The sequence below is a fragment of the Ornithorhynchus anatinus genome, chromosome 12, assembly GCF_004115215.2.
Source record: "Ornithorhynchus anatinus isolate Pmale09 chromosome 12, mOrnAna1.pri.v4, whole genome shotgun sequence".
In the NCBI taxonomy this organism is placed as follows: Eukaryota; Metazoa; Chordata; class Mammalia; order Monotremata; family Ornithorhynchidae; genus Ornithorhynchus; species Ornithorhynchus anatinus.
The window spans coordinates 13,027,266-13,054,165 of record NC_041739.1 but is presented as its reverse complement, the minus strand read 5'-3'; the positions used below and the strand labels follow the sequence as shown (position 1 = coordinate 13,054,165).

The following is a 26,900-nucleotide window of genomic DNA, read 5'->3' as shown; positions in this document are numbered from 1 at the left end:
CACCTCATCAACCTAGTATTTGTTCATTTTCACCCCTGAATCCCTGTCCGATTCTATGTTGATTAGACTGTGAGCCCGTCGTTGGGCAGAGATTGTCTCTATCCTTTGCCGAATTGCACATGCCAAGTCCTTAGTACGGTGTTCTGCACATAGTAGGCGCTCAATAAATACTACTGAATGTTTGAATGAGAAGGAGATGTTTTAATGCCTTGATAAACCTAAACTTTAACTTTTCCGGTAAAGTCATTTTCTTTTTGTTTTCTTTTGCTTCACAGATGCACAAAGCAGTCTCACCAGAAAAATGTCGATCAGAAAGATGATAATTCTGAAAAACACTGTCCAGTGCGAGTGAATCCTTGGCATATGAAGAAAGCTTTTAAAGTCATGAATGAGTTAAGAAGGTACTGCTGAGTTTGTTGCTTACTCCTTTCCTTGCAGTGACTATTGCCTTTCTCTCCTTTGGGGTTGGACTGGCAAGCCTAATGGATAGAGCACGGGCCTGGGAGTCAGAAGGCCTGGCTTCTAATGCCGGATCGGCAACGTGTTTGCTGTGTGACCTTGGGCGAATCGCTTCACTTCTCTGGGCCTCAGTTACCTCATTGGTAAAAATGGGGATTAAATCCTCCTCCCTTCTACTTTGACCGTGAGCCCTTTGTGGGACTGTGTCTGCACAGATTAATTTATGTTCCTCAGTGCTTAGAAGAGTGCTTGGCACATAGTAAGCACACAACATGTACAATTTTTGGTAGTATTACTGTTATCATTACTACAGTACCCTGGAAGATAAATCTTTCCTTTAAGTCAGAGAGATGACATGGTATGTGTCAGGACTTTGGTCACTTTAAGGATTGCAAATTGTCTCTCTGTCTCTTGTAGCAGGTCTCTTCTAATGCCTGAGAGATGGCGGGCAGTGTCCGCTTGTTCTCTGAAGGGCCAGGTGGCCCATTTGTTGGTCAGTTTCTTCCCCAAATATTAAAGACCCAGGCAAGACAGAAAGTTATTGTCCCTACCTTCAAAGCCTTATTGAAGGTACATCTCCTCCCGGAGGCCTTCCCTGACTAAACCCTCATTTCCTTTTCTACTTCCTTCTGTGCCGCCTTGATTTGGTCCCTTAATTCACCCTCTCCCCTCCCCACAGCACTTATGTACATATCCGTAATTTTATTTATTTATATTAACGTCTGTCTGCCCCTATAGACTGTAAACTGGTGGGCAGGGAATATCGTTATACTCTACTCTCTGCAGCGCTTAGGACAGTACTCTGAACACAGTAAGCACTCAATAAATCCGATCGACTGAAGATGGGGTTGTTTTAAAAATCTAAGCAGCCTCTTTGGAGTGTAACGCCGACTGGAAAGAGCACAGGCCGAGGAGTCAGAATTCTAATCCTGACATGACACTTGTCTGCTGTGTGACCATGGGCAAGTCTTAATTTCTCTGTGCCTCAGTTTCCTCAACTGTAAAATGGGGATTAAATACTTGTTTTTCCTCCTCCTTAGAATGCGAGCCCCATATGGGATAGAGAATGTGCCTGACCTAGTTAACTGGTACTTATCTCAGCCCTTAGAATAGTGTTTGACACATAGTAAGCACTTAACAAATACCATAAAAATAATAACCCCCCTCCCCCACACATCTTAGCTGTCACCATTAAGATCCTATCTGAACTTTTCTCTGACTTTTGCAACTTTTGGCATCAGAAGTTATCAAAACCAGCTTTTTTTAATCCTCCCCTTCCTGCACCATCCCAGAAACATGTGTCTAAAATGGCTGACAATTATCCTTCATCTATAGCTCCAGCTGTTTTTTCCAAGGGTTGGGAGATTGGAATCCTCCTCCTTTTTTGGATCTCTCTCTCCTCCTTCACAACCAGGCAGTCCACTGCTCTCCTCATCGTCAAAGCCCCACTAAAACCACATCTCTTTCAGGAAGCCTTCCCTGATTAATCATTCATGTCCCCACTCTTTATCTGTCCTTTTTGCAAGAAACATGTCTTATCAACTCTATCGTTTTTTTAAATAAATAGTGGTATCTGTTAAATGCTTATGACGTGTTAAACACTGGACACCGTTCAGTTAATGGTATTCACTGAGCGCTTAACTGTGTGCAGAACACTGTTTTAAGTGCTTGGGAAAGTAGAGTACAGCAGAGTTGCCCACAAGGAGCAGACAGTCCGCAGAGCGCCTAGCGTGTGGCTTAGTGGAAAGTACACAGGCTTGGGAGTCAGAGGACGTGGGTTCTAATCACCACTTGTCTACTGTGTGACCTTGAGCAAGTCACTTAACCTCTCTGTGCCTCAGTTAACTCATCTATAAATTGGGAATTAAAAGTGTGAGCCCCACGTGGGACCACCTGATTACCCTGTATCTACCCCAGTGCATAGAACAGTGCTTGGCAAATAGTAAGTGCTTAACAAATATCATAATTATTATTATTAGTAGTAGTAGTACAGTGCTCTGCCCAGAGTAAGCACTCACTAAATACCACAGATTAACTGAGATAGTTCCCAAGCCAAAAGCAGTGTTAAAAGAAATGGGTAGATTTTTCAAAATGAGAAATTATCACTCTAAATTTTTAATTGAGGCAAGAGTAGTCACTAAAAGTTGAAATGAATTTAGTCTAGCCAGCCAATCCTAGGAAGCAGTATGACTTAATGAAAAGAACATGGGCTTGGGAGTCAGGGGACCTGGATTTTAATCCTGATTCTGCCACTTGCCTGCTGTGTGACCCTGGATAAGTCACTTAACTTCTCTGTGCCTCAGTTTCCTCAACTGTAAAATGGAGATTCAGTACCTACTCTTCCTCTTACTTAAACTGTGAGCCTGATGAGGGTTAGGGATCCTGTCCAACCGGATTGACTCGTATCTATCCCAGCGCATAGAACAGTGCTTGACACAATAGGTGCTTTACCAGAAAAACAGAACATAACCACAGTTTTACAGAAGCACTAGTATCTTTGAGAGGTAATGAAGCAAAATCCTCAAATTCCTGTCAACTCAAACCCTACATTTACTCAGTTTGATGGAAATATTAAAAATCTCTTTTTACTAATTTTGAATTGTTTTTTATGACAAGATGTTCTGAAGGTACATTTTTCTGTGCTTACCTGTCCTGTCCTTTGAGTATACCCATAGAGGGCAGGCGATTAAGTTGAAATTCTAAGAAAGAAAATACAATTTGCTTGCTCACCTGAAGTTTTGAGGTAATGTTTCTTCAACGATGGCAGCTGATTGACTGTACCCCATATTTACTTATCTATCACAGTTCATGTTAACTAAACAACCATGTTAACTAAACAACCTGACATGGGTGTTACACTCATGAATTGCCCTGGTGTGCCATGAAGCAGAGATTGAACTCTACTGGCCATGCGTAGGGCATAGCTATGATAAATCAAGTCAGAATTGGTGGAGCAGAATGGCAAAGTGGTGAATTTTTACATCTCTATACTGTATATATAATTGTTTTTCTCACTTGAAGAACATGCCACCAAAAATGTGCTTAGACTGTGAGCCTCATGTGGAATGGGACTTTCTCCAACCCGATTAACATGTAATCGGTCATATTTATTAAGTGCTTACTGTGTGCAGAGCACTGTACTAAGCGCTTGGTAAAGTACAGTAAAACAAAGTAGGTAGACATATTTGCTGCCCACAGTGAGCTTATGGTTTAGAGGGGGAGACAGACATTAATATCAACAAATAAATTACAGGTAAGTGCTGTGAGGCTGGGAGGAAGGGGATGAATAAAAGCTGCAAAACCAAGTAGAAGGGCAACGCAGGAGTGGGAGAAGAGAAAATTGAGGGCCTAGTCAAGGAAGGCCTCTTCAATAAGGCTCTGAAGTTGGAGGAGTGTGATATTTTGTCGAATATGAAGAGGGTGGGTTTTCCAGGCCAGAGGAAGGGAGAGGGCAAGAAGTCAGGGGTGAGATAAATGAGATTGAGGTACAGTGAGTAGGTTGGCATTAACACGAGCCAAGTGGGTGGGTTGAGTTGTAGTAAGAAATCAGGAAGGTGAGATAAGAGGGGCCAAGCTCAGTGAGTGCTTTAAAGCTGTTGGTAACGAGTTTCTGTTTGATAGGGAGGTAGATGGGCAACTGTTGGAGATTCTGGAGGAATGGGGAAACATGAACTCAACATTTTTGTAGAAAAATGATCTGGACAGCAGAGCAAAGTATGGACTGGAGGGGAGACGGGAGTCAGGGAGATCACTAAGGAGGTTGATGCAGTTATCAAGGCTGGATAGACCAATTGCTTGGATTAACGGGGTAGTAATTTGGATGGAGAGGAAAGGGGGGATTTTAGCAGTGTTAAGAAAGTTGATCAGAAAGGATTTGGTGACAGATTGAATGTGTGGGTTGAATGAAAGAGATGAGAGGAGAAAAATGCCAAGGTTATGAGCATGTGAGACAGGGAGGATGATGGCGCTGTCTATAGTAATGGGAAAGTCACTTATATCTTCTCCAGTGCTAGAACAGTGCTCGACAGAGTAAGTTCTTAAAGAATATAATAATAATAATGATAATGAAATTTGTTTCAGACTAAGGAGGCTTCTGGGAGAACCACTGTCCCAGCCATGTTGCGGGCATTCAAGAGGTTGTTTTTCTCTTTACCTTCCTTGTCTCTTATTATTTTTGAAGCTTTTGCTCGAAGTCAGCTGTCCCTTTCTGAGAAGCATCATGGCCTAGTGGATAGAGCCTGGGTCAGAGAATCAGAGGGACCCTGGTTCTAATCCCGGCTCCCGCACTTGTCTGCTGTGTAATCTAGGCCAAGTCACTTCTCTGTGCCTAGTTACCTCATCTGTAAAATGGGGATGAAGACTGTGAACCTCATATGGGACATGGACTGTGTCCATCCTGATTAGCTTGTATCTACCCCAGCACTTAGTACAGAGCCTGGCACGTAGTAAGCAGTTAATAAATGCCATTAAAAAATGGCAGTGTGCCATGTTGGTGTATTCTCTGCAGTCGACTCCCAGTTTACAGCCGGGATGCAACGTTGTCTGAAGTTTTGTTTTACTACTGTTGTCCCTTAAACCACTCCCTCTGTTCTTCTTGCTTTCCATATCCCAGTTTCATTTTCCATTCAGCAGGAGCTTGGGTATATTCCTGCTGGTCATTCTCCTCATGGGTGCCTCCCAGCACAGCAGCTCTCTTGAAGTGATCGTAGCTTCCATGCGGGGAGATGCCATATTATAGTCCCTGTTGATGATGATGAAAGATTAAGCTCCCCATATTATTTGTGTTGAAAATCAGGATATTAGGGCTCCAGCTTTAGCCTGTGAGCCTTTCCTTTTCTTTCAGAGACCTGAAGAGTGGAGAGGAGAAAGAAAATGTTGGGTTAAAGTACCCCATCTTTCATGGGTTTAGATACTACGTATCCAGAATACTCTCGGACTTTAGTAGAGCATGTTCTGAGGATGCTCCAGCTTTCAGGGTGAGAGTCCAAACATTTAATATAAGCAAGAGTACCCGAGAGACACAGTATGATAGGCTGACTGACTTAACAAGGACTCCCCCGATTCCAGGCATTTATTTTTCTAAAGTTGCTTGGGACATCTTAGGACATCTTACAAAAAGCCGAGATTATTCCAGCTTGAACCAGGGTGTATCATCAGCCTACTGAGATGCTAAGCGTCCTGTTTGGTAGTTTATCTATTAAAACTAAATGTATGACCTCATCAAAACTGGATTCAGTCTCTCCCATAAAAAGAGTCCTCATATTCTCCTGGCAAATAATTTGTGGGTCTTAAAGTCACTTTTTTTTTGTTGTTACACTGAAATTTATCTGTTGTTTCCTGTCTTTGCCAACTACTTCCCCACAACAGGGTGGTGGCGGCCGAAAGGATTTCCTGTCTGCTAAGAGATGAGCACTTCCTTTTTCTCCTTCTTCCTTTATTCACCCCAGTTAGAATTCCTAATAGGTACTTGCTGTGTGACCTTGGGCAAGTCATTCATTCATTCAATGGTGTTTGTTGAGCGCTGACTATATGCAGAGCACTGTACTAAGTGCTTAATATAATAAGATTAAAGGTATTTATATAGACAAAGCAAGGTAGTTATTGTATTAATATAAATCCTTCCATCAAAAATATAACATGTTTTTATAATCAACTTACTTGAAAGTCACAGCCTCACCATTAGGAACGTACTGGATAATGCCACTCATTCATTCATGCAAGTCACTTAACATCTCTTTGCCTCAGTTACCTCATCTGTAAAACAAAAATTAGGACGGTGAGTCCTATGTGGGAAAGAGACTGTGTCAAACCCTATCATCTTGTACCTACCGCAGCACTTAGTACAATGTCTTGCACATATTAGGTGCTTAACGAATACCATGAAAAATGCTTATCTCGTTTCTGCCCTCCTGACAACCCTGGAGATAGGAAGAGATATGAAATAAAGACAAGGGTTGGAGCTGGAATTGCAGAGCTCTGAACAATCAGTCAGTTGTATTTATTGAGCACTTACTGTGTGAGAGCACTCTATTAATTGCTCGGGAGAGTACAATATAGCAGAATTAGCAGACATGTTCCCTGCCCATAATGACCTTACGGTCTAGCGGGAGAGACAGACATTAATATGAATAAATAATTTATAATATATCATTGAAAGATATGTCTACATGGGCTCTGGGGCTGGGGGCGGGATGAATATCAAGTGTCCAAAGGTCATAGATTGAAGTGCATTGGCGATGCAGAAGGGAGAGCGAGTTGGGGAGAAGAAGGTTTAATTGGGAAAGGCCTCTTGAGATGTTAGTAATATTTTGAAGGTGGGAAGAGTGGTGGTCTGGTGTATATAGAGGGAGAAGGAGTTCCCGGCTAGGGTGAAGATGGGGGAAAGGCGTCAGCAGCAAGATAGATGAGAGCAGGGTACAGTGAGTAAAATGGCGCTAGAGGAGCAGAGTGTGTGGTCTGGGCCGTAGTAGGAGATAGGTGAGGTGAGGTATGGTGGCGTGAGCTGATCGAGTGCTTTAAAGCCAGTGGTGAGGAATTTATGTTTGAACAACTAACTGTTCTTGTGGCAAGTAGCAGTAAAATGAGAAGGTGAGCTAGTTCTCCCGGGCCCTTCTCCTGATCTCGGTCCTTTCTGATCTTGAAGAGCGACTGAATGCTAGGAGGAAGGACAAAATGGGGATTTAGGAGTGTCAAGGTTTTTGTGATGTTTGTTTTTTGTGATGGAGGGCTACTGTGTAGGAACAGAGGTCTTGGGGGTCTGCAGTAGGACTCATGGTATGAAAACGTTTGAGACACCTTTTTTCCAAAAAGGGTAGCCAATCTGTGGCAGTTTCTGTTCACTGGCTTCTCAGAATCAGCGTGGCCTGGTGGAAATAATAATGATAATAGTAATGATAGTATCTGTTGAGCGCTTACTTTGTGCCAAGCACTGTTCTAAGCACTGAAGAGCACAGAGCTGGGCGTCAGGAGACACGGGTTCTAATTCCAGCTCTCCCACCTTCCCGCTGTGTGACATAGGTCGCTTAACATCTCTGTGCCTGTTTCCTCATCTAAGTGGGGATTCGATACCGGTTCTCCCTCCTCCTCAGAATCCATGACCTCTGACTCCCAAGTCATCATCTCAACTCCTCCCCCATCGGACCTGTCCTAAAACCAGCTCACAATTCAGTAAGAGTGTTCGACTCAGCAGTATTTCACAACCTTTTCCTTCCTTGGGTAGCTTTCTGGGGGAGGTACCCAGAGATGAAGTGATCAGGTGTCAGTCAACAAGAGGGGAAAAAAAAGAGAAATTCAAGAAACTTGGGTGGATTCAAAGTGAACAGTTAAACTCCGGATAGTTGACTGTATTATTGTAATAAAGGGTGTTCTTTTACATTCTGGCCCAGCAGAGTGCCCAGGAAAAGATGCTATTGTTGTATTGTTGAGTTGGGGGAAGAGTGAGAGACATTCAGCTTCAAGAGTTAGATCGAGAAATGCTGTGCCACTCCCAAATCTGAAAAACGTTTTGAAAGGCCCCAGAAGTGTTGTTGCTTTGGACTGGCCCAAGGGATCATCATTAATGCTATTTACTGAGCACTTAGTGTGTGCAGAGCACTGTACTAAGCACTTGGGAGAGTACAGTACAGCAGAACTGTACAGGCACTGTATTAGGCACTTGGGAGAGAACATCCCGGCTGTGCCACTTGTCAGCTGTGTGACTGTGGGCAAGTCACTTCACTTCTCTGGGCGTCAGTTCCCTCATCTGTAAAATGGGGATTAAGACTGTGACCCTCATGTGGGACAACCTGATTACCCTGTATCTACCCCAGCACTTAGAACAGTGCTCTGCACATAGTAAGCGCTTAACAAATACCAACATTATTATTATTAATACAGTAGAGTTGATAGACTCAGTCATCCATTCCATCATATTTATTGAGCGCTTAATGTGTGCAAAACACTATACTAAGCACTTGGGAGAGTAAACTATAACAGTAAACAGACATATTCCCTGCCCACAATGAGCTTTGGACAAGGAGCTCGCGGTCTAGAAGGGGAGTCAGACACTGAAATGAATTACAGTTGGCCCTTGTAGCCTTTTACTCTCGCCAAAAAAATATATATATATATCTCTTTTAAATCTGGTTATTTAGAACCCTCCAAACTCTACTTTGGTCTGGCTTCTTGTAGTTTCTTGCTCACATGCCAATTAGCAGTAATTGTGCTAGTGAGGTGACACTTTGGGGAAACAGGTGGTGGAGGAGTCAATTACCCAAACCAATTAAAATGTAAGCTTGGAAGCGACCTTCCAAGACGGGGTAGTTAGTCTACTAGTCAGCAATTCTGAGTTTTTAGTAGATATTACAACTCTTGGTGCTGCTGTAACGTTCTCATGTTTTTCTCTTTCTATCTGTGACTCACACTCTGTCTCTGTCTGTGTTGCGCTCCTATTCTCTGCCCGTGATTCACTGTGTGTGTCTGTGGCTCTCTCTCTCTACCTGTGACTCACTCTGTCTCTGTGTCTCTTTCATCGTGGAACTATCATTCAATCGGTGGTATTCATTGAGCACTTACCCTGTGCAGAACACTGTACTAAGCTCTCGGGAGTCGCCGGAACAACAGAGATAGTAGCCACCATCTCTGTCCACAGAGAGCTTACCTTCTAGAGGAGGAAACAAGTGAAAATAAATTGCTGATAGGGGAAATTGGGTAGCAAATAGGAGTATACATTTAAGTGCTGAGGGGTTGAGGGTGGGGTGAATAACCAGTGCTTAAGGGGTACAGTCCAAGTTTCGAAGTGTGCAGGTCATGCAGGAGAGAGGGTGAGTAGGGGAAATATGGCACTTGTCAGGGAAGGCCTTTCAGTGGAGATGGGATTTTAGTAGGGCTTTGGAAGTGGAGAGGGAGGTGATCTGTTGGATACGAGTGGGGAGGGAGTTCCAAACCAGAGGGAGGATGTGGGCAAGGCGTTGGCACCAAGACAGATGAGTCTGTAGTAGAGTAAGTAGACTGGTGTCAGAGGAGCCAAGTGTGAAGGCTGGTTTGGAGAAGGAGATCATCTACGTAAGGTAGGAGGGAGAGAGCTGATTGAGTGTCTTAAAGTCCCTGGTAAGGGGTGGCTGTTTGATGTGAAGGTGGAGGCCGATCGTTGGAGGTTTTTGAGGAGTGGGGAAAAATGGACCGAACGTTAGAAAAATGATCTGGGCAGCAGGGTGACAGAGCACGGGACCGGAAGTTAGAAGGACCCGGGTTCTAGTTCCGGCTCCACCACTTTTCTGTTTTGTGACCTTATTTGGGCAAGTCACTTCCCTTCTCTTCACTTATCTCATCTGGACAATGGGGATTGAGACTGTCGGCCCCAAGTGGTACGTGGACTGTGGCCAACCTAATTAGCTTATATCTACCCCAGCATTAGAGTGTCTTTCATAGAATAAATGCTTAGCAAGTACCGTTAAAAAAAAAGTATGGACTCGAGAGGAGAGAAAGGAGGCAGGGAGGTCAGCAAGGAGGCTGATGCAGTAGTGAAAGCAGGATATGATGAGAGCTTGCTTCATCGTGGTAACAGCTTGGGTGGAGGCAAATGGGCAGATTCTGGAGATGTGGAGGTTGGACCAACAGGATTTTGTGACAAATTGAATATATGTGTTGAAAGAGAGAGGGAGATCAGTTAAGGATAATGGCAAAGTTTTTTTGTTTTGTTTACAGTGATGGAAAAGTCTGGGGGATGACAGAGTTTAGGTGGGAAGATGTTCTGTTTTGAACACGTTAAGCTGAAGTGGGCACATTCAAATAGAGATGTCCTGAAGGCAGGAGGAAATGGCCTAGCATGATAACTACCATAACTACTCCTAAAGACTTATGTCTCTTCCATTTTAGATGTGAGAAAGCTGATTTTATTTTGTTGTTTATTTGGTAGTCAAATTTAACATATTAACTTCTACTACACCCATCCCTGTCACGCACACACATTACACTCTCTGTCCTCACAGTTTGCTTCCCAATTATTGGAAAAGTATTTGCAGGAGATTCTAAGGCAAGATTTTGGGATTTAAAAGATCCATGTGTTTTAAAAAGGTGAATGGTGGTCCAGTCCTTTGTTGTGGTAGGAGACTGTGAGAATTCCTGGAGGGCTGGAAAAAAAAAGCCAAAAGGTGAATGAAAGAAGCTTTGTGGTTTTAGGTGGCAGATGATTTGAGTGGTAGGTTTACTTATTATTCCGTTTTGAGTAATCACTCAGTCAGTGGTATTGAGTGCTTACCGTGCCAGAGCAGTGTTTCAAGCAGTTGGGAGAAAACAGTATGAGAGAATTATTTGACATTTTCTTTATCCACAAGGAGCACAAAATTTGGGGGAATATAATTGTGTTCTTCTCTTTGAATGCTTATTTTCTTATTGACTTTCTGAACTTATTATTTCAACAACTATAAGGTTCTTCCTTCCACTGTATTTCTGAATGGCTTGTGTCTATCAGTCTGTCCTTATGGATTTTAAGTTCCTTGAGGACAGGGTCTGCTTCTTACTTGAATGCACTTAAGCACATAAACGCAGCACTCTGCACACAAGCAGTCAGTAAATCGACTCCTATTGATCGACTGCTTGTATTTATGACATATAAATGGTGGAACTAGACATACTGAATTTTGTAATCATATCAATAATGTAAATCTTCAGGGATCATCCATCCCTCTCTACTACTCCCAGTAGTAAGGTGGTGTCAATCAATCAGTGGTATTTATTGAGCAATTGCTGCAAGCAGGGCACTGTACTAAATGCTCAGGGGAGTAAAATACAATGGCATTAGTAGACACATTTCTGGCCCCAGTAGAGTTCAGTCTAGGCAGGCATTACATTTTGGATGTGTAAATGAGCATTATGGGGCTGTTCTGGGTTGAGTAACAAGTGCTCAAAAGGTACAGATCCAAGTGCGTAGACAATGCAGAAGGGGAAGAGAGGAGGGGAAATGAAGTTAATGATAATAATAATGTTGATATTTAAGCGCTTCCTATGTGCAGAGCACTGTTCTAAGCGCTGGGGGTGATACAGAGTGATCAGGTTGTCCCACGTGAGGCTCACAGTCTTCTTCCCCATTTTCCAGATGAGGTCACTGAGGCACAGAGAAGTTAAGTGACTTGCCCACAGTCACACAACTGACAAGTGGCAGGGCCGAGATTCGAACCCATGACCTATGACTCCCAAGCCCGGGCTCTTTCCACTGAGCCACGCTGCTTCCCATACTTCCCAAGTTTAGTCAGGGAAGGCCTCTTAGAGAAAATGTGATTTTAGTAAGGCTTTGAAAGTGGGGATTTTGGTGGTCTGAAAGAGGAGGAAATTCCAGGCAAAGGGAGAAGGTGGACAAGGAGTCGGTGGTGAGATAGATGAGCTCGATATTCAGTGAGTAGGTTGGCGTTAGGTGTCTTCCAACTTTATTTGTATCGCACTCCCAACTACTTCGGTTTTACTGCTTCTCTGTTTCTCTTAGAATCTCAATTGCTACAGCCAAGTCTGAAGTTTGTCAGACACGATGACCAGATACTATGTCTCATGTTAGGGAACGGATGCCGAGCAGGTCAATTACCCCAGCCAATTAAAATGTAGGCCTGTGTGCCATGCCCAAGTCATAACCAGGTCGCTGGCCAGACCTCATTCTCTCGCCTTCTGTCATTCACTTTCTACTCTGTATTCAGACTCTGTAATCGTGAGTTCCAAATTGCATCCTATTATGTTTGGTGTGATTATTCTCTTCGGCTGCTTTTTTTTTGTTTTAAATGAAACTCGTTCAGCCCATTCTATGAGCCAGGCACTGATGGAGATACAAGAAAATCAGGTAGGACACAGGGACTTAGTAGTGGGATTCGCATCGAAGTTTCTCATCCCTTATTTTTGGTTTTTCTCCTAACGGTCCCTTTATTTCCTCCCACTCTCAGCTTTGTCTTTCTAGAATGGCAGGGATCCTGTCTACCAACTCTATTATAATGTTCTTTTCGACATGCTTAATACAGTCCTGTGCACATCGGAAGCGCTCAGTAAATACCACGGACTGGTGGATAACCTTGTATCTACCCCAGGAGTTAGAACAACATAAGAGCTTCATAATTCGGAATAATAGTAAGGTCAATAAGGTTCCAATTTCTGGAACTCCCTCTGCCGTCGAATCTGCCGGACCACAGCTCTCCTCATTTTCAAAGCCCTTCTGAAATCCCTCCACCTCTTGGAAACCTTCCCCAGTTACCTTTTCTTCTCTCCAGGTTGCATTCTGCCAACTTTCGTCTCAGCACTTTTGCACATACTGATGATGATGATGGTATTTGTTAGCACTTACTATGTGCCGAGCACTGTTCTAAGCTCCGAATACTAATACCCGCGTTTCTAAGTGGTGGTTTTATTACCAAAGCACCCAATGTTATTTAGTTATTTACTCCTCGCAATACCCCTGTGAGGTAGGGTTCAGGTAATATTACCCTTCATTTACCGTGGGGGAAACTGAGGCAGGGGAGAGTTAAGGGACTTGCCCAAAAGCACACAGCAAATGGGTGTCAAAGCCAGGACTCGAACCCGGGATCCCCAGTAGTTAGAACAGCATAAGAGCTTAATAATTAGGATTAAAAGTAAGGTCAGTAAGGTGAGAGCACTGATGGGAATGTCATCTCGGCAGGCATTTTAAAGAGGCCGTTAGGAGTATAAGAAGATATTAGATAACTTCAGAACTAAGGATTCTGAGGAGAAGCAGATCAATCAATCAGTGGTATTTATTGGGTGCCTACTGTAAAAAGAGTACTGTACTAAGAGTAGTACAGTAGTAGAGCTACTGTCCTGAGAAGCAGCCTGGCTTAGTGGAAAGAGCCCGGGCTTGGGAGCCGGAGATCATGGGTTCTAATCCCAGGTCTGCCACTTGTCAGCTGTGTGATTTTGGGCAAGTTACTTCATTTCAATGTGCCTCAGTTCCCTCATCTGTATAATGGGGATAAAGACTGTGAGCCCCAAGTGGGACAACCTGATGACCTTGTATCCCCCCCAGCGCTTAGAAAAGTGCTTGGCACATAGTAAGCACTTACCAAATACCATCATCATCATTATTATTATTAGAGTGAGTAGACATGACCCTGCCCTGAAGAAGTTTACGATCCAGCAGGTTATCGGATCGGACCCGATCCCTTTCTCATGGGGGGCTCAGTCTATTATATCCCCATTATGCCGATGGGAACAAGAGAGGTTAAGGGACTTGTTTTAGGTCACACAGCAGGCCAGCGGCGGGGCTGGGCCTAGAACTTCTGGCTCCCGATTGTTTCATGCCCTTTCCATTAGCCCATTCTGCCTTTCCTGTTAGCTTTGGGCTTTTGGCAGTTTTGTGAATCTGGATGATAATAATAATAATAATAATAATGGTATTTAAGTGCTTACTATGTGCCAAGCACTGTTCTAAGCACTGGGGTAGATGCAGAGTAATCAGGTTGTCCCACGTGGGGCTTTCCATCTCAGTCCCCATTTAAGATGAGGGAACTGAGGCACAGAGAAGTTTTAAGTGATTTGCCAAAGACATCCAACTGAAAAGTGGTAGAGCTGGGATCAAAACCCATGTCCTCTGACTCCCAAGCCCGGGCTCTGTCCAGTAAGACGAGACTCACGTGTCTTCCACACTTGGTTAAGTTCTCTGTCATTTAAGGGCACAGCAGTGTTTAACAGTGAGGTGGGAAATTTGCCTTGATGCCTTTCAAACCACCTCATGGTTCAGCATTGGCATCTTGTGCTTGTTTGACCAGAAATAAAAGTTGGGCCCCGAAATTGTATTTGAGATCATAATTCTGTTACCTTGATATTCAGAAGTCACGACGCAACTGAAAGAATTGCTGTTTAATGACTGGTTTTGAAAATTATAGCATTTTCCTATTTTAAAAATAAAGTTTTTCAAGGGATATTAAATAGCTTTCTGCCTTCTCCTCATAACAGTAACCTTTTTCTTGCTTTCTCCTCTTCCTCTCTCATGTTGCAAAGTCAAAATTTGCTGTGCGATGTGACAATAGTTGCTGAAGATATGGAAATTGCTGCTCACAGAGTGGTGCTGGCAGCCTGCAGTCCATACTTCCATGCCATGTTTACAGGTACGTAACGCTTTTTACTTCGGGAAGCATCAGTCAATCAATCAGTGATTTTTATTGAGCACTTTCTGAATGCAGAGCACATTACTAAGAACCTGGGAGAGTACAGAAGAGTGGAGTCGGTAGACACGATCCCTCTCTTTAAGGCAGTAATATTTTACATGGAAGATGGGGTAGTAGCAGTGAATTAGCAGATGGACGTAAATGCCCTGGGAGCGCGTTTATTGTCCTCTCTGTGCCCCTTCCAGCCGCAGGTCAGCTTACATCAGTTTTGCAAGATGTGTTTGGCTCTTCTGTTGTTTTCCTCCCTGCATATTGACTGACTTGCTGGCAGAAATTACAGGTTGTAACATTTTCAGGAACGGGGCTGGGTGGGTGGGGAAAGGTGGTGAAGGGGAGAGAAGGAGGTGCTAAAGCCAGTTTGGCTCTTTTCTGCCTTCTAGTAGCATTCCCGTAGTAAGAACAGGGTGGCTTTGTGTGAATGTGTGTGTTTAAGTAATTTGCCAGAAAATGAATCAATTAGCTTCTTTCCTGTTAATCTTTCACAGGAACACAATTCACTTAACGTTGAAAGAAAATAATAGAACTGGATATGCTTCTATTTTATTAAAGACAGAAGCGGTTTAAATTTCACCTGTGTACTGAAACAGAAAAGGGACAGGGCATTCTACTCTTCACTAGGAGATGCTTCAAGTCTTGGTTTTCTTCTGACATCGACAGTTAGTGTATCGGGAAGAAAAACCATCCATTGCGGGATATTTCCTCCATTCTTCTCACATCTGCTTCATAAATTTATTTCCGGTCAAAATGTTTGCTTTCGGCAACGGCTCTTGTTAGGATAAATTGTCTTGACCAGTTCAGTACGGGTTTCCCTGGTGTCTTGGCATGGAGAGGACAAAGGAAGTGGGTGAATGAAATGCATTCAAATGGAGAAATTCATTGAGTTGCTCATTTTTTTAATAGGCCATATGGATTTATTCTCTCACTTAAAGGCACAATTGACCCACAGAGAGTTGACTTTGTTGTATATGGGAAGGGACATATGAATGGGGTTGGGTCATCACCTTATTACCCATTAATATCTAGCTTTGGTGGTTTGAAGTCTGAGCAGTGCAGACTCCAGGGACGGTAGGAATTGGTGTCATTAACCAAACTTTCTGGAGCCCAGAGAGAAGAGGGAAATTTTCCATTAAGGCAGTTGCAATTAGCCTCTACCTTGCCTTGAAACATACATGGAACAAAAAGAAAATTCAGTTCACAGAATGAGTTGGGAGTCTAATTTTTCCAGAGCTGCAAGCCTCCCGCCTTGTTTCCGTGACTAAACTCGGAGGCCAAAATATGTAAATATCTTGTATTATAATTTGAAGACATCTTTTTTCTTTAGGGCATAATGTTTCAATAATGGGGAGGTAAGGAAATGAAAAAGTTTACTTCTTTTCATAAAATGAAGAAGTTTACTTCTTTATGACCCAAGCGTAGTCAAGTACTTTTCTGCTTTTGCACTTGAATTTTTATCTCATGTTTTTCATAATGATAATTGTGGTCCATTCATTCATTCAATAGTATTTATTGAGCGCTTACTATGTGCAGAGCACTGTACTAAGCGCTTGGAATGAACAAGTCAGCAACAGATAGAGACAGTCCCTGCCGTTTGACGGGCTTACGGTCTAATCAGGGGAGACGGACAGACAAGAACAATGGCAATAAATAGAGACAAGGGGAAGAACATCTCGTAAAAACAATGGCAACTAAATAGAATCAAGGCGATGTACAATTCATTAACAAAATAAATAGGATAATGAAAATATATACAGTTGAGCAGACGAGTACAGTGCTGAGGGGATGGGAAGGGAGAGGGGGAGGAGCAGAGGGAAAAGGGGAAAAGAGGGTTTAGCTGCGGAGAGGTGAAGGGGGGCTGGTAGGGGGAGTAGAGGGAGAAGAGGAGCTCAGTCTGGGAAGGCCTCTTGGAGGAGGTGAGTTTTAAGTAGGGTTTTGAAGAGGGGAAGAGAATCAGTTTGGCGGAGGTGAGGAGGGAGGGCGTTCCGGGACCGTGGGAGGACGTGGCCCGGGGGTCGACGGCGGGATAGGCGAGACCGAGGGACGGTGAGGAGGTGGGCGGTAGAAAGAGAGAAGGGAGGAGAGGTAGGAAGGGGCAAGGTGATGGAGAGCCTTGAAGCCTAGAGTGAGGAGTTTTTGTTTGGAGCAGAGGTTGATAGGCAACCACTGGAGTTGTTTAAGAAGGGGAGTGACATGCCCAGATGGTTTCTGCAGGAAGATGAGCCGGGCAGCGGAGTGAAGAATAGACCGGAGCGGGGCGAGAGAGGAGGAAGGGAGGTCAGAGAGAAGGCTGACACAGTAGTCTAGCCGGGATATAACGAGAGCCTGTAGCAGTAAGGTAGCCGTTTGGGTGGAGAGGAAAGGGCGGATCTTGTTATGCACTTACTAGGTACGAAGCACTAGGGTCAATGCAAACAAGACTGTCAGGTTGGAAGAATCCCCACTCCACATGGGGCTCACAGTCTAAATGAGGGAAAACAGATATTTTATCCCCATTTTACAGATGAGGAAACTGAGGCACAAAAAAAACCAAGTGACTTGCCCAAGATTGAGCAAAGATCATGACTTCCCTTCCCTTGTTATTCCCCACAATATCTTGACGGGGAAGAAAATGAGAGAATTTAATTAATGTAATTTACTGATGGACTGTAACTGAACTGGGAAGATCTCTCTTCCTGAGCAAAATTGGAGTGATTGACAGCAGCTGTGAATCGAAGGAGAATTGTATCTTTAATATCTGAAATGACACTCCTAGGAAATCAATTCCCGGAACTTGCTTTTTCCCCCTTCTCTTAGTGTGCCTTAGCAACACTTTATTTCTTAGTGATTTTCCCAACTTCTAATTTTATAAAAGATTGACATCATCCTTTTTGAGATGAAAGTCCTCACAGATAAGTTCTTGAAGTTAATGTTAATCAGGAGAAGAGTTCTGAATCTATTCTTCACATTTGTGGCTTTCCTTAGATGATTTTCGTTAGATATTTTTATTAGGCACTTTAATTTGGATAGCTAAAAATATCCTGCACCCCTCAATAGGAACCTGGCTATTTGGGGAGAGTGAAATCAATTAATCAGTGACCTTTTTTGCACATCTACTAAGTGCTGAATACAGTGTACTAAGTGCATAGAAGAATGCGGCAGTATCAAGACACATGTTCTATCTTCAAGAAGCTTAATATCTAACGAGGGGAATGGACAGAAACTCTTAATTCAGTCATATTTATTGAGTGCTCACTGTGTGCAGAGCTCTGCACTAAACCTTGGATGAGTACAATATAGCAATGAACAGATACATCCCTGGCCCACAACAAGCTTACCATCTAGAAGGGGAGACAGACATTAATATAAATAAATAAATTACAGATATGTACATAAGTTGTGGGGTGGGGGGGAGTGTGATGAATAAAGGAATCAACTCAGGGCGATGCAGAAAGGAGTGGGAAAAGAGGAAAGGCTTCTTCAGGGAAGGCTTCTTGGAGATGTGCCTTCAATAAGGCTTTGAATCGGGAAAGGTGATTACAGATAGTGAAATAGAGAAAGCCGGTGAAAAAACAAGCATAAAACAAGAAGCGGTAAAGATGTATCAGGTTGAAATAGCTGAACAGTTGAATGAGCCAAAAATAATAATCATTTTGGTATTTGTTAAGCGCTTACTATGTGCAGAGCACTGTTCTAAGTGCTGGGGTAGATACAGGGTCTTCAGGTTGTCCCACGAGAGGCTCACAGTTAATCCCCATTTTACAGATGAGGTAACTGAGGCACAGAGAAGTGAAATGACTTGCCCACAGTCACACAGCTGACAAGGGGCAGAACCGGGATTCGAACCCATGACCTCTGACTACCAAGCCCGGGCTCTTTCCACTGAGCCACGCTGCAGTGTACAACAAAATAAAAATATGCATGTGTGAGTGCTGAGGATAGTTTGTGAAAACCACAGGGTGTGTGTAGATGTGTGTACAAGCATGTGTGACAACTGTTTACATGTTTTCTTGGGTCATTTATGTGCATATATTTATCTTTTTATGTTACATCAAACTTGTTTGTGTGGCTGCTATTTCAGTTTGTGTGTATGTTGTTTCTGCCCCAATTAGATTGTAAGCATTTTGAGGGCTGGTTCTGTACTTTGTTCTTCCTCAGTAACAATGTTCTGTCCCTGGTGGATAATCAGGAAATATTAATTGCTTAGAGTTTGGCTAAAAAACATTTCTAGGAAATGTTGTGTGTGGGGAGGGAGGGGGCGGGAAAGCCAACAAGTGCACAACAAATAGAATTACCAAAGGAAGAAAGCTGTTCTACTGCATAAGAGATCTACAGATGGGAACGGACCAAATCTCACTAGTGGCCTTTTATATCCCCTCACTAACATTCCCGGTTCTCTGTATACTTTTATAAATAATCTGTGCCAGTGGTGATGGAAGGGAGATTGGAAAAGTCAAGTAGGGTTCACCATCTGAGCCTACTGTGAAAGTGCATATAGAACTATGTACAGACTCCATTGAGACAAATTTGTGATCCACTTATCTATATCTCACACATCTGGAGATAGCTTTCAAAAAGTCATAGCAGTGGGTCCTTTTTTGTGATATCGGGCTGCTCTTCCATCCAGATCCTCAACTTCTTCAGATCTGAATTATGGTCTCTGCACATCCTTTATTTTTCTACTTTGAAACAATGAAATCCCATGAGTTCTTCTACATGTATTTATTTTTCTAGTCCCTTCTCACTTGCATAGTCTTTATGTAACTCTCTAGTCCTTCGCTGTCTTTATAATTTTCCAAACAGATGTAGGCTTCTTTGATTTTTATTTTTATTTTGTGGTTGGAGGAAGTAGCAAGACCTGTTGAGGTAGTCAAGTTTTTGGTAAAGCAGATGGCCTCTGAGATGTTGTCTGATGCGTGTCTCCAGGGAAATGTATAGTTAAATGTTCATCATCATTTCTGAACTCCAGAGTTTTTGTTGGACAAAGGAATTTTGTGTAATTATGCCTTTCCAAAGGCCTTTCTGATCATTATGTTGGGGAATGAATTTCAGCAGCATGGCGTAATAGAGCACAGGTCAGAAGGTAATGGGTTCTAATCCTGGCTCTGCTACTTATCTGCTGTGTGACCATGGACAAGTCACTCCACTTCTCTGTACCTCAGTTACATCATCTGTAAAATGGGGATGGAGACTGGAAGCCCTAAATGGGACAGGGACTGTGTCCAACCCGATTTGCTTGTATCCACCCCAGCGTTTAGTACGGTGCCTGGCACATAGTAAGCTCTTAACAAATGCCATAATGTGTGAGGATCAAAACAAGCAGCCACCCAGAAATCTTTGTAGTTCACCTGTCCCCTGAGTGCACCGAAGAACAGTGATTCTCAAACTCTTGCTATATGACTCTCTGAAAGGCTCCCTTTCCCCCATCCATCTCAACCATTAAAAAATGCTTAGAAGGTTTGGAGTCATGCAGCTCTAGATTTTGAGACTCCTTGGAATTTCCCCCAGTTTGAGAAACCCGGAAGTAGAGGAAGGCTCTTATTCAATCAATCAATCAGTTGAATTTATTGAGTGCGTAGGTGTGCAGAGCACTGAACTAGGCAGTAGGGAAAGTACCATACAACATCTTTCCCGTTCACAAGGCGCCTACCATCTAGTGACAGACATTAAAATAAATTTGGGATAGGGACATAAGTGCTGTCTTGAGGAGTGAGGCGATGTGGACTGAACTTTCTTTAGAAAAATGATCCAGACAGCAGAGTGAATGGGGAGAGACAGGAGGCAGGAGGTCATTGAGGCAGCTGATGCAATAGCCAAGATGAGGTATGATAAGTACTTGATTCAGTATAGTAGTAGTTTGAATGGAGAGAAAAGGGTGAATTTTAGAGCTTTTGTGAAGATTGACTTGCTGAGATTTGGTGACGGACTAAATAGATGAGTTGAATGAGACAGACGAGTCTAAGCTAGTGCCTTGAGTGGGAGTCTTTGACAAAGCAGAGAAAGAAGGTGATCCCATTCTGGTAAGAGTACTTTTTAAGAAGGTAGGTCTTGGAACCAATATTGAAGTTCTTCTGGACCCACACAGACAGAATAGATAACAACAGTACTCCCGAGAAGCTGCCATATAGTGAATTGATAAAGAGCAATAAAACAAGGTGAGGAGACGAAGCATTTTAAGGACCCACTGAAATGCAGCTTTAAAAAATGTGGTGTAGATGCGAACTGCTGGAAAACAAGGAAGAGAGACCCCATCCGACATTTGGCTATCGAAAATTCTGTGACTTTTGAAAAACGGCATCAGGACCAACAAGAGTGTGAGGCTGCCCCAGATTCAGGCTCTGCAGATAGTAGCCGCATCCACAAATGGAAAAGATTTTTTTTTTTGTTAAGAGAGTACAGTGTGAAGACTGAGTCAGTCATCAATTGTGGTCCAACAGGTAGAGAAATTCTAAAGGCACATTGTCTTTGAGGAAAGTGAGAAGCAGCGTGGCCTACTGGATAAAGCACGGATCTGGGTGTCAGAGGATCTGTATTCTAATCACAGCTCCTCCACTTGTCTGCTGTGTGACCTTGAGCAAGTCATTTCATTCCTCCGGGCCTCAGTTCCATCATCTGTAATGCCTCTTCCCCCTCCAATCAGTTGACGGATTTACATGATGACCACCTGCATGCCTTTGCATTTTGTAGAACGCAGCAAGGGGGATCAGCCTAGTGTAACACCAGCGTGCTTACCATCAGACTAACCCATGGCTACAAAGAATTAACTGTACATTTGTATCGTAGGAGAGATGAGTGAGAGCCGGGCAAAGAGAGTTCGAATAAAGGAGGTGGATGGCTGGACCCTCAAGATGCTCATCGATTATGTTTACACTGCAGAAATTCACGTGACAGAAGAAAACGTACAGGTAAGGCCAAAAGTTTCATGTGAGGTCTCTTGGAGGCTTATGGCGTAAAAGAATCAAAATGATCCCTTTTTTGTTGAGGGAACAGGACCGGTTGCTAACACTTAACATTTCAGATAGGGGAGGGATGATTATTTCCTTATTAATCCCATGTCTTATGTCCTTGAGTCTCTGAGACATGAATTTTAGATATTCAAATTCTCTGGCTTCACTGTGGGGTTGGTTTTTTTTTTTAATGAAAGCTCCTGTCAAATGTACTTGTAATTGCCTAGCTATACGTTGCCCATAATCATACTGTAATCTTCAGGAGAGCCTTTTACCATGCATCAACCTGGGCCCTGTTCACTCTAGAGTCTTCCTGGAATTCAACCAAATCAAAGGTTGACACCTGGGGTGCTTTGAAACATTAGGCCTAAACTCTCAAGAATTAAACAACCAAATTCTGTTGCGCAGTCAGGCAATTAGGCATTGAGTTCTTTGCTTTCAGTCAGTATTGGCTATTTGAACTGGTACACTGAGGGTTATTTCTAGGTGTCTTGGCTCTTTGACCTTGTTTCCTGGGAAATATTTCTCTTTCTTGACTCTTGATCTGCTTTTGATCCTTGATCCTTGATGGTATCCTTGATGGTATCCTTGATGGTATTTATATACTGAGCTCTGTTCCAAGTGTTGGGGTAGATACATGTTAATCAGTTTGGACACAGCCCTGTCCTTCATGGGGCTCACAGTCTAAGTAGGAGGAGAGAAGGTATTGAATCCTTACTTTACAGTTTGGGAAACTGAGGTAGAAGTCAAATGACTTGCCCAAGGCCACACAGCAAGCAACTGGAGGAGCCAGGATAAGAGCTCTGGTCCTCTGAGCCCCAGAACCATGCTCTTTTCACTAGGTCCTGCTGCTTCTTCCCAACAAGAAGCCATCTCAGCTGTCATCTGGGAGTCCCCTTTCTAGAGGAAGGTATTCATAGCTCAGTCCTTGGTATCTAGTTTAGACATTAGACCATGGACTGTGGTAGAGTTGTTGGGTTTTGTTTTTTTTAATAGAATGTAAGCTCAACTTTCTCCTCATCGAAGCATTTCCACTTACCTACTTCCGGAAGTTATGGCGTATCCTTCCATACCATCCGCAGACTACTTTTTGATAAATGAAATGGACTATGGGAGGCAACATATGATTTATCTGGATTAAGGGCATTGTTTCTTACAAGAATAAAATTATGCATGTCTAGTTTTCCTACCTTGTGTCTGTATCTACACCCTTCTCATTCTGTACCCACTATTCAAGTCTCTGACCATGGGTGGTGAGATTTTTTTTCTACGGATTTATATTATAGATCAGAAAATAGATCCGGGGGGTAAAAAAGAAAGTGTAGAGATTAGTGTGTGAGCCATAGCCACAAACTCATCGGTAATAGTGGTTTGTATAATGAAGCCATCAACCTGCAGAGAACTGATGGAATGCTTCGGAAGTTTCTTTAAATAGCTATCACGTTCCCGTCGTGGAATATGAGTCATACCTGTTTTTAAGAAAACCTTTTGCCATGTTAATTTGTCTTTTGTGAGAATTGCTTAAATCTTGCTGGAATGTGTTTGGAGAGCCCCTTTTGGCAGACTTCTTCCCTGCCTTCTAGAATTTCGTTCTAATTCAGCAAAAAACATGTCCGTGGATGCGAAAACCTTATTTTAGCCTACTCTTTCCGCAAAGGCACATAAATAGGATGTATCATATTTCCAAACTTCCCATTCCCCTCCTTGCTTACCAGAATTAAGCAAAGCTTCCTCGAGGCCCAGTGTATACACTTCAGTAGTTTCCAATTTCAGAAAAGGGAAATCACTCGACATTCTCTAGGCCCTGAGATCACGCTGAACCTATAAGTGGATCCATCTAGCTTGTGGAAAGACTGTTAGAGCTGAGCTATTAGTGCCTTGGCAGGTGTCAAGAAGGAATGAATAAAAAGGGGAGAACTAATTAAGGAACTTTGCCGATGTAGATGGTTGTCCCTGTGAGCTTAGAATTTATGCTGTTCAGTAAACATAGTCTCTCTTGGCCTCGGTCCACGTTGGGTTGAAGTAGAAAACAAATAGAGTTTGTTTTAGCAGTGAAGAGTCCAAAGGTGTTAGAACTATTATTTCCTACCTTGGGGTTAGTGACTTCTACATATTAGGTCATTTGAAAAGGTTAGCAATTCATTCCCTTGTTGAAAAAAATCAATAGACACGAATTGGAATGTGCCTAGTCGAGTAATAAATAATGATAATATAGTGTTCTTTATAAAAACAAACTCTTATTAGTGAGTTGTTGGGCTAGTAATAGACCTGATTTAAATTCGTTCTGCTTAGAACTATTTGGTTTTCTGAAAAATATGCTAACTTTTAAAGTCGAACAGTTCCCCTGCTGTAGTAACATTAAATCACTTCCACAGTTCCAATTTTCACTATTTTTTATTATTCTTGAAAGATTCCAGGTGGTTGTGTGGGCCAAAGTGTGATTTAAGCTGGTGGGGAAATGTATGAGACAGCCTGTGCTGAATTCATGTTATTAAGGAGAAGGGTGAAGAAAGCATAATTCAAACCATCCCCTTGGTTGACCTAACATGGATTTTAGTTGTTGGATGTACTTGAGAGTAAACCTACAAAGCTAGAGGTGATGTGACTAGGACCTCAGGGAACCTGTTTGAACAAATAACAAACCTATAAGCTAAGTAACTTAGATACACAAAAACTTAATTTCTGCCTAAAGCAGGCTGACAAAACAAATCTTATCAGAAGTTCAGTCTGTACCTAGTGTTGTTTTGAAAATCAATCCTGGAATCACTCCAAGTCTGCAAAAATGGAACTCACAAGTCTTTTTGTGAAACCTTTTGGGAAGGGCAGATAGTTCAAAGTCCGTCTAAAGATTCTTTTTTGCAGAGGTGCATGGAGGGTTTTGAGTCAGGCCTATTGGAGCTCATCTGTACATGAGCTAGAAAGTGGGGGTCACGTCGAGAACTGTAAATTTGGTATTACTGACTGTGAGCTCCTTGTGAGCAGGGAACGTATCTACAGACTGCGAGGCCCTCATTGGGCAGAGATTTTCTCTATCTGTTGTCAAATTGTACATTTCAAGCGCTTAGTACAGTGGTCTGCACATAGTAAGCACTCAGTAAATAGTATTGAATGAATGAATGAATGAATGACTGTGTCCTATTTGTCTCTCTCAAGTGCTTAGCTCAATAAATCCCATTGGTTGTTTGTCCTTCCCTGCCTCCTCTTTACAATGTCAAATTTAATGTTACATTAACTATGTTTTTTTCACTTTTTTGGTAACAATCATTGAAAAGCGTTACCCATGTTTTTAGCATAAATATTTAAATAGAAGGAATTCATGAAAATAGCAGTGCTGTGAAATTTTTTTTGGTCCCGTCTCTTCATATGAGACACTTTTACCACAGTAATAAAAAATACTTTAATAATAATGATGGCATTTATTAGCTGCTCATTATGTGTCAAACACTGTTTGCTAAATGCTGGAATAATCAATCGATCGTATTTATCGAGCACTTAGTGTTTGCAGAATAGTGTACTAAGTGTTTGAGAGAGTGCAGCATAACAGAGCTGGTAGACACGTTCCCTGCCCACAGTGAGTTTAGAATGTGGAGGATAGAGAGCAGATTATCAGATCCGACACAGTCCCCGTTCCATACGGGGCCACGTTTTAGGAAAGAGGGAAAACAGGTATATATTAATTCCATTTTACAGATGAGGAAACTGAAAACAGAAAAGATTACGTAACTTTCCCCAGCAGTCACACAGCAGTCAAATGTTGGAAACAGGGCTAGAAGCTGGGTCTTCCATTCATTCATTCAGTAGTATTTAGTGAGCACTTACTATGTCCAGAGTACTGTACTAACCACTTGGAATACACAATTCGGCAACAGATAGAGACAATCCCTGCCCAATGATGGGCTCACAGTCTCTGACTGTGATCTGCCCATTAGGCCACATTGTCTCCCTAAATGATTGTTTTTCAACGGATAATAAATGCCATTCAATGAGCAGTTACTGGGGGAAAAGGAACAAGATAATAATAATAATGTTGGTATTTGTTAAGCGCTTACTATGTGCGGATCACTGTTGTAAGCGCTGGGGTAGATACAGGGTAATCAGGTTGTCCCACGTGAGGCTTACATTCTTAATCCCCATTTTACAGATGAGGTAATTGAGGCACAGAGAAGTTAAGTGACTTGCCCACAGTCACATAGCTGACAAGTGACAGAGCCGGGATTCGAACCCATGACCTCTGACTCCCAAGCCCAGGCTCTTAAGATATTCATCAACACTCCAGGTTTATGCTTCACATTCATTTGAGGATTAAGGCAAATGCGTATCTTAAAGAGGTAGAGTCAGGATTTAGAAATGGAATAGAGGTAGAATATGATTAGTGGAATTGTACTAGGAACAAGACTGGAACGGAGGCATGATAGTTGCATATTCACCAAGAATTAAGTTGATTTAATGGGAAACAAGTTATGCTGCATAAACATATTGATCTCCCATGAACTGCTCTCAGCTTTTCCTAGTGACTTCATTTTTCACTGGCTTCAGCTGCTCTCATTCTTTTCTCCAGGGAAAGCAGAGTAGGTGTATTTGAAATGGCCACAGTTGCCGTTTAATTTGTATATTTGAGAAATGAAATATATTTCTCAATATACAAATTGAGTATCGAAAGTTTAAGTGATTTGATTTCCCCTAAGTCTGCCGAATTTTCCCTTCAAATTAAAATTTTGGGTAGAGTGCAGTGTGAGCCTCTCCATCGCTGGAGTGCTGTGAGCAAAGTAAGCACTCAATAAATACTGTCGATTGATTGATCGATCACGAAAGCAGTGATCTCTGTGGTCTTGAGGCAGGTATTGAGGGATAGCTTTAGGTAGCTGAAAGTCAAAAACCACGTGCCACCAAGTGAAATGATGCTAAAGAGCCAATGTCCCCGGACAATGAAGAGCTGCACTGGGGAAGGGAATGTACCATATTGGGTAACTTTGAAAGCTTATTGGTAGTTCAGATCCTCATAGACAGCCTGGTCCAGGGGATCGCCCCTGCGATCCAGAATTCTGAATCCCAATCTTGCCTTCATACCCATCTTTGGGGCCTTGAGCAAATCATTAACCTTAGCGACTGTTTCCCTTTCTATCCAATGAGGTCGAAAATGCTCACACGCCTACAGGGATACCCAGAAGAGCAGAAAATTAATGATTGTGAAGAGCTGTGAAAACATCCAAGTGCTCTTAAAGGGTCGACAAAACTAAGTCACTAGGCAATATTAGTGAGAGACTGGTATAAAGATGGAGTTCCTGGAGTCGAATCAGAAGGTTGTGCGGAAGAAGAATAGCACTGTAAACCATTAGAGATCACTACATAACTGCTGTCTGACTCTGTGTTGATGTGAGGATTGGGA

The 26,900-nt window shown here is 42.6% G+C and overlaps 1 protein-coding gene across 2 annotated transcripts in view; it reads left to right on the top strand.

The window, feature by feature from the left end:
• The first annotated feature begins 275 nt into the window (after positions 1 to 275).
• Positions 276 to 26,900, top strand: part of KLHL2 (kelch like family member 2) — a 79,602-nt gene continuing 52,977 nt past the window's right edge. The window contains exons 1-3 of one of the 2 annotated variants that reach the window (XM_029076828.1): positions 276 to 401; positions 14,428 to 14,534; positions 21,351 to 21,472. In XM_029076828.1, the coding sequence (XP_028932661.1) occupies positions 364 to 401; positions 14,428 to 14,534; positions 21,351 to 21,472 (267 nt within the window). In that variant the 5' untranslated portion in view covers positions 276 to 363. The remainder of the gene's footprint in view (positions 402 to 14,427; positions 14,535 to 21,350; positions 21,473 to 26,900) is intronic. The other variant, XM_029076829.2, reaches the window with a different exon arrangement.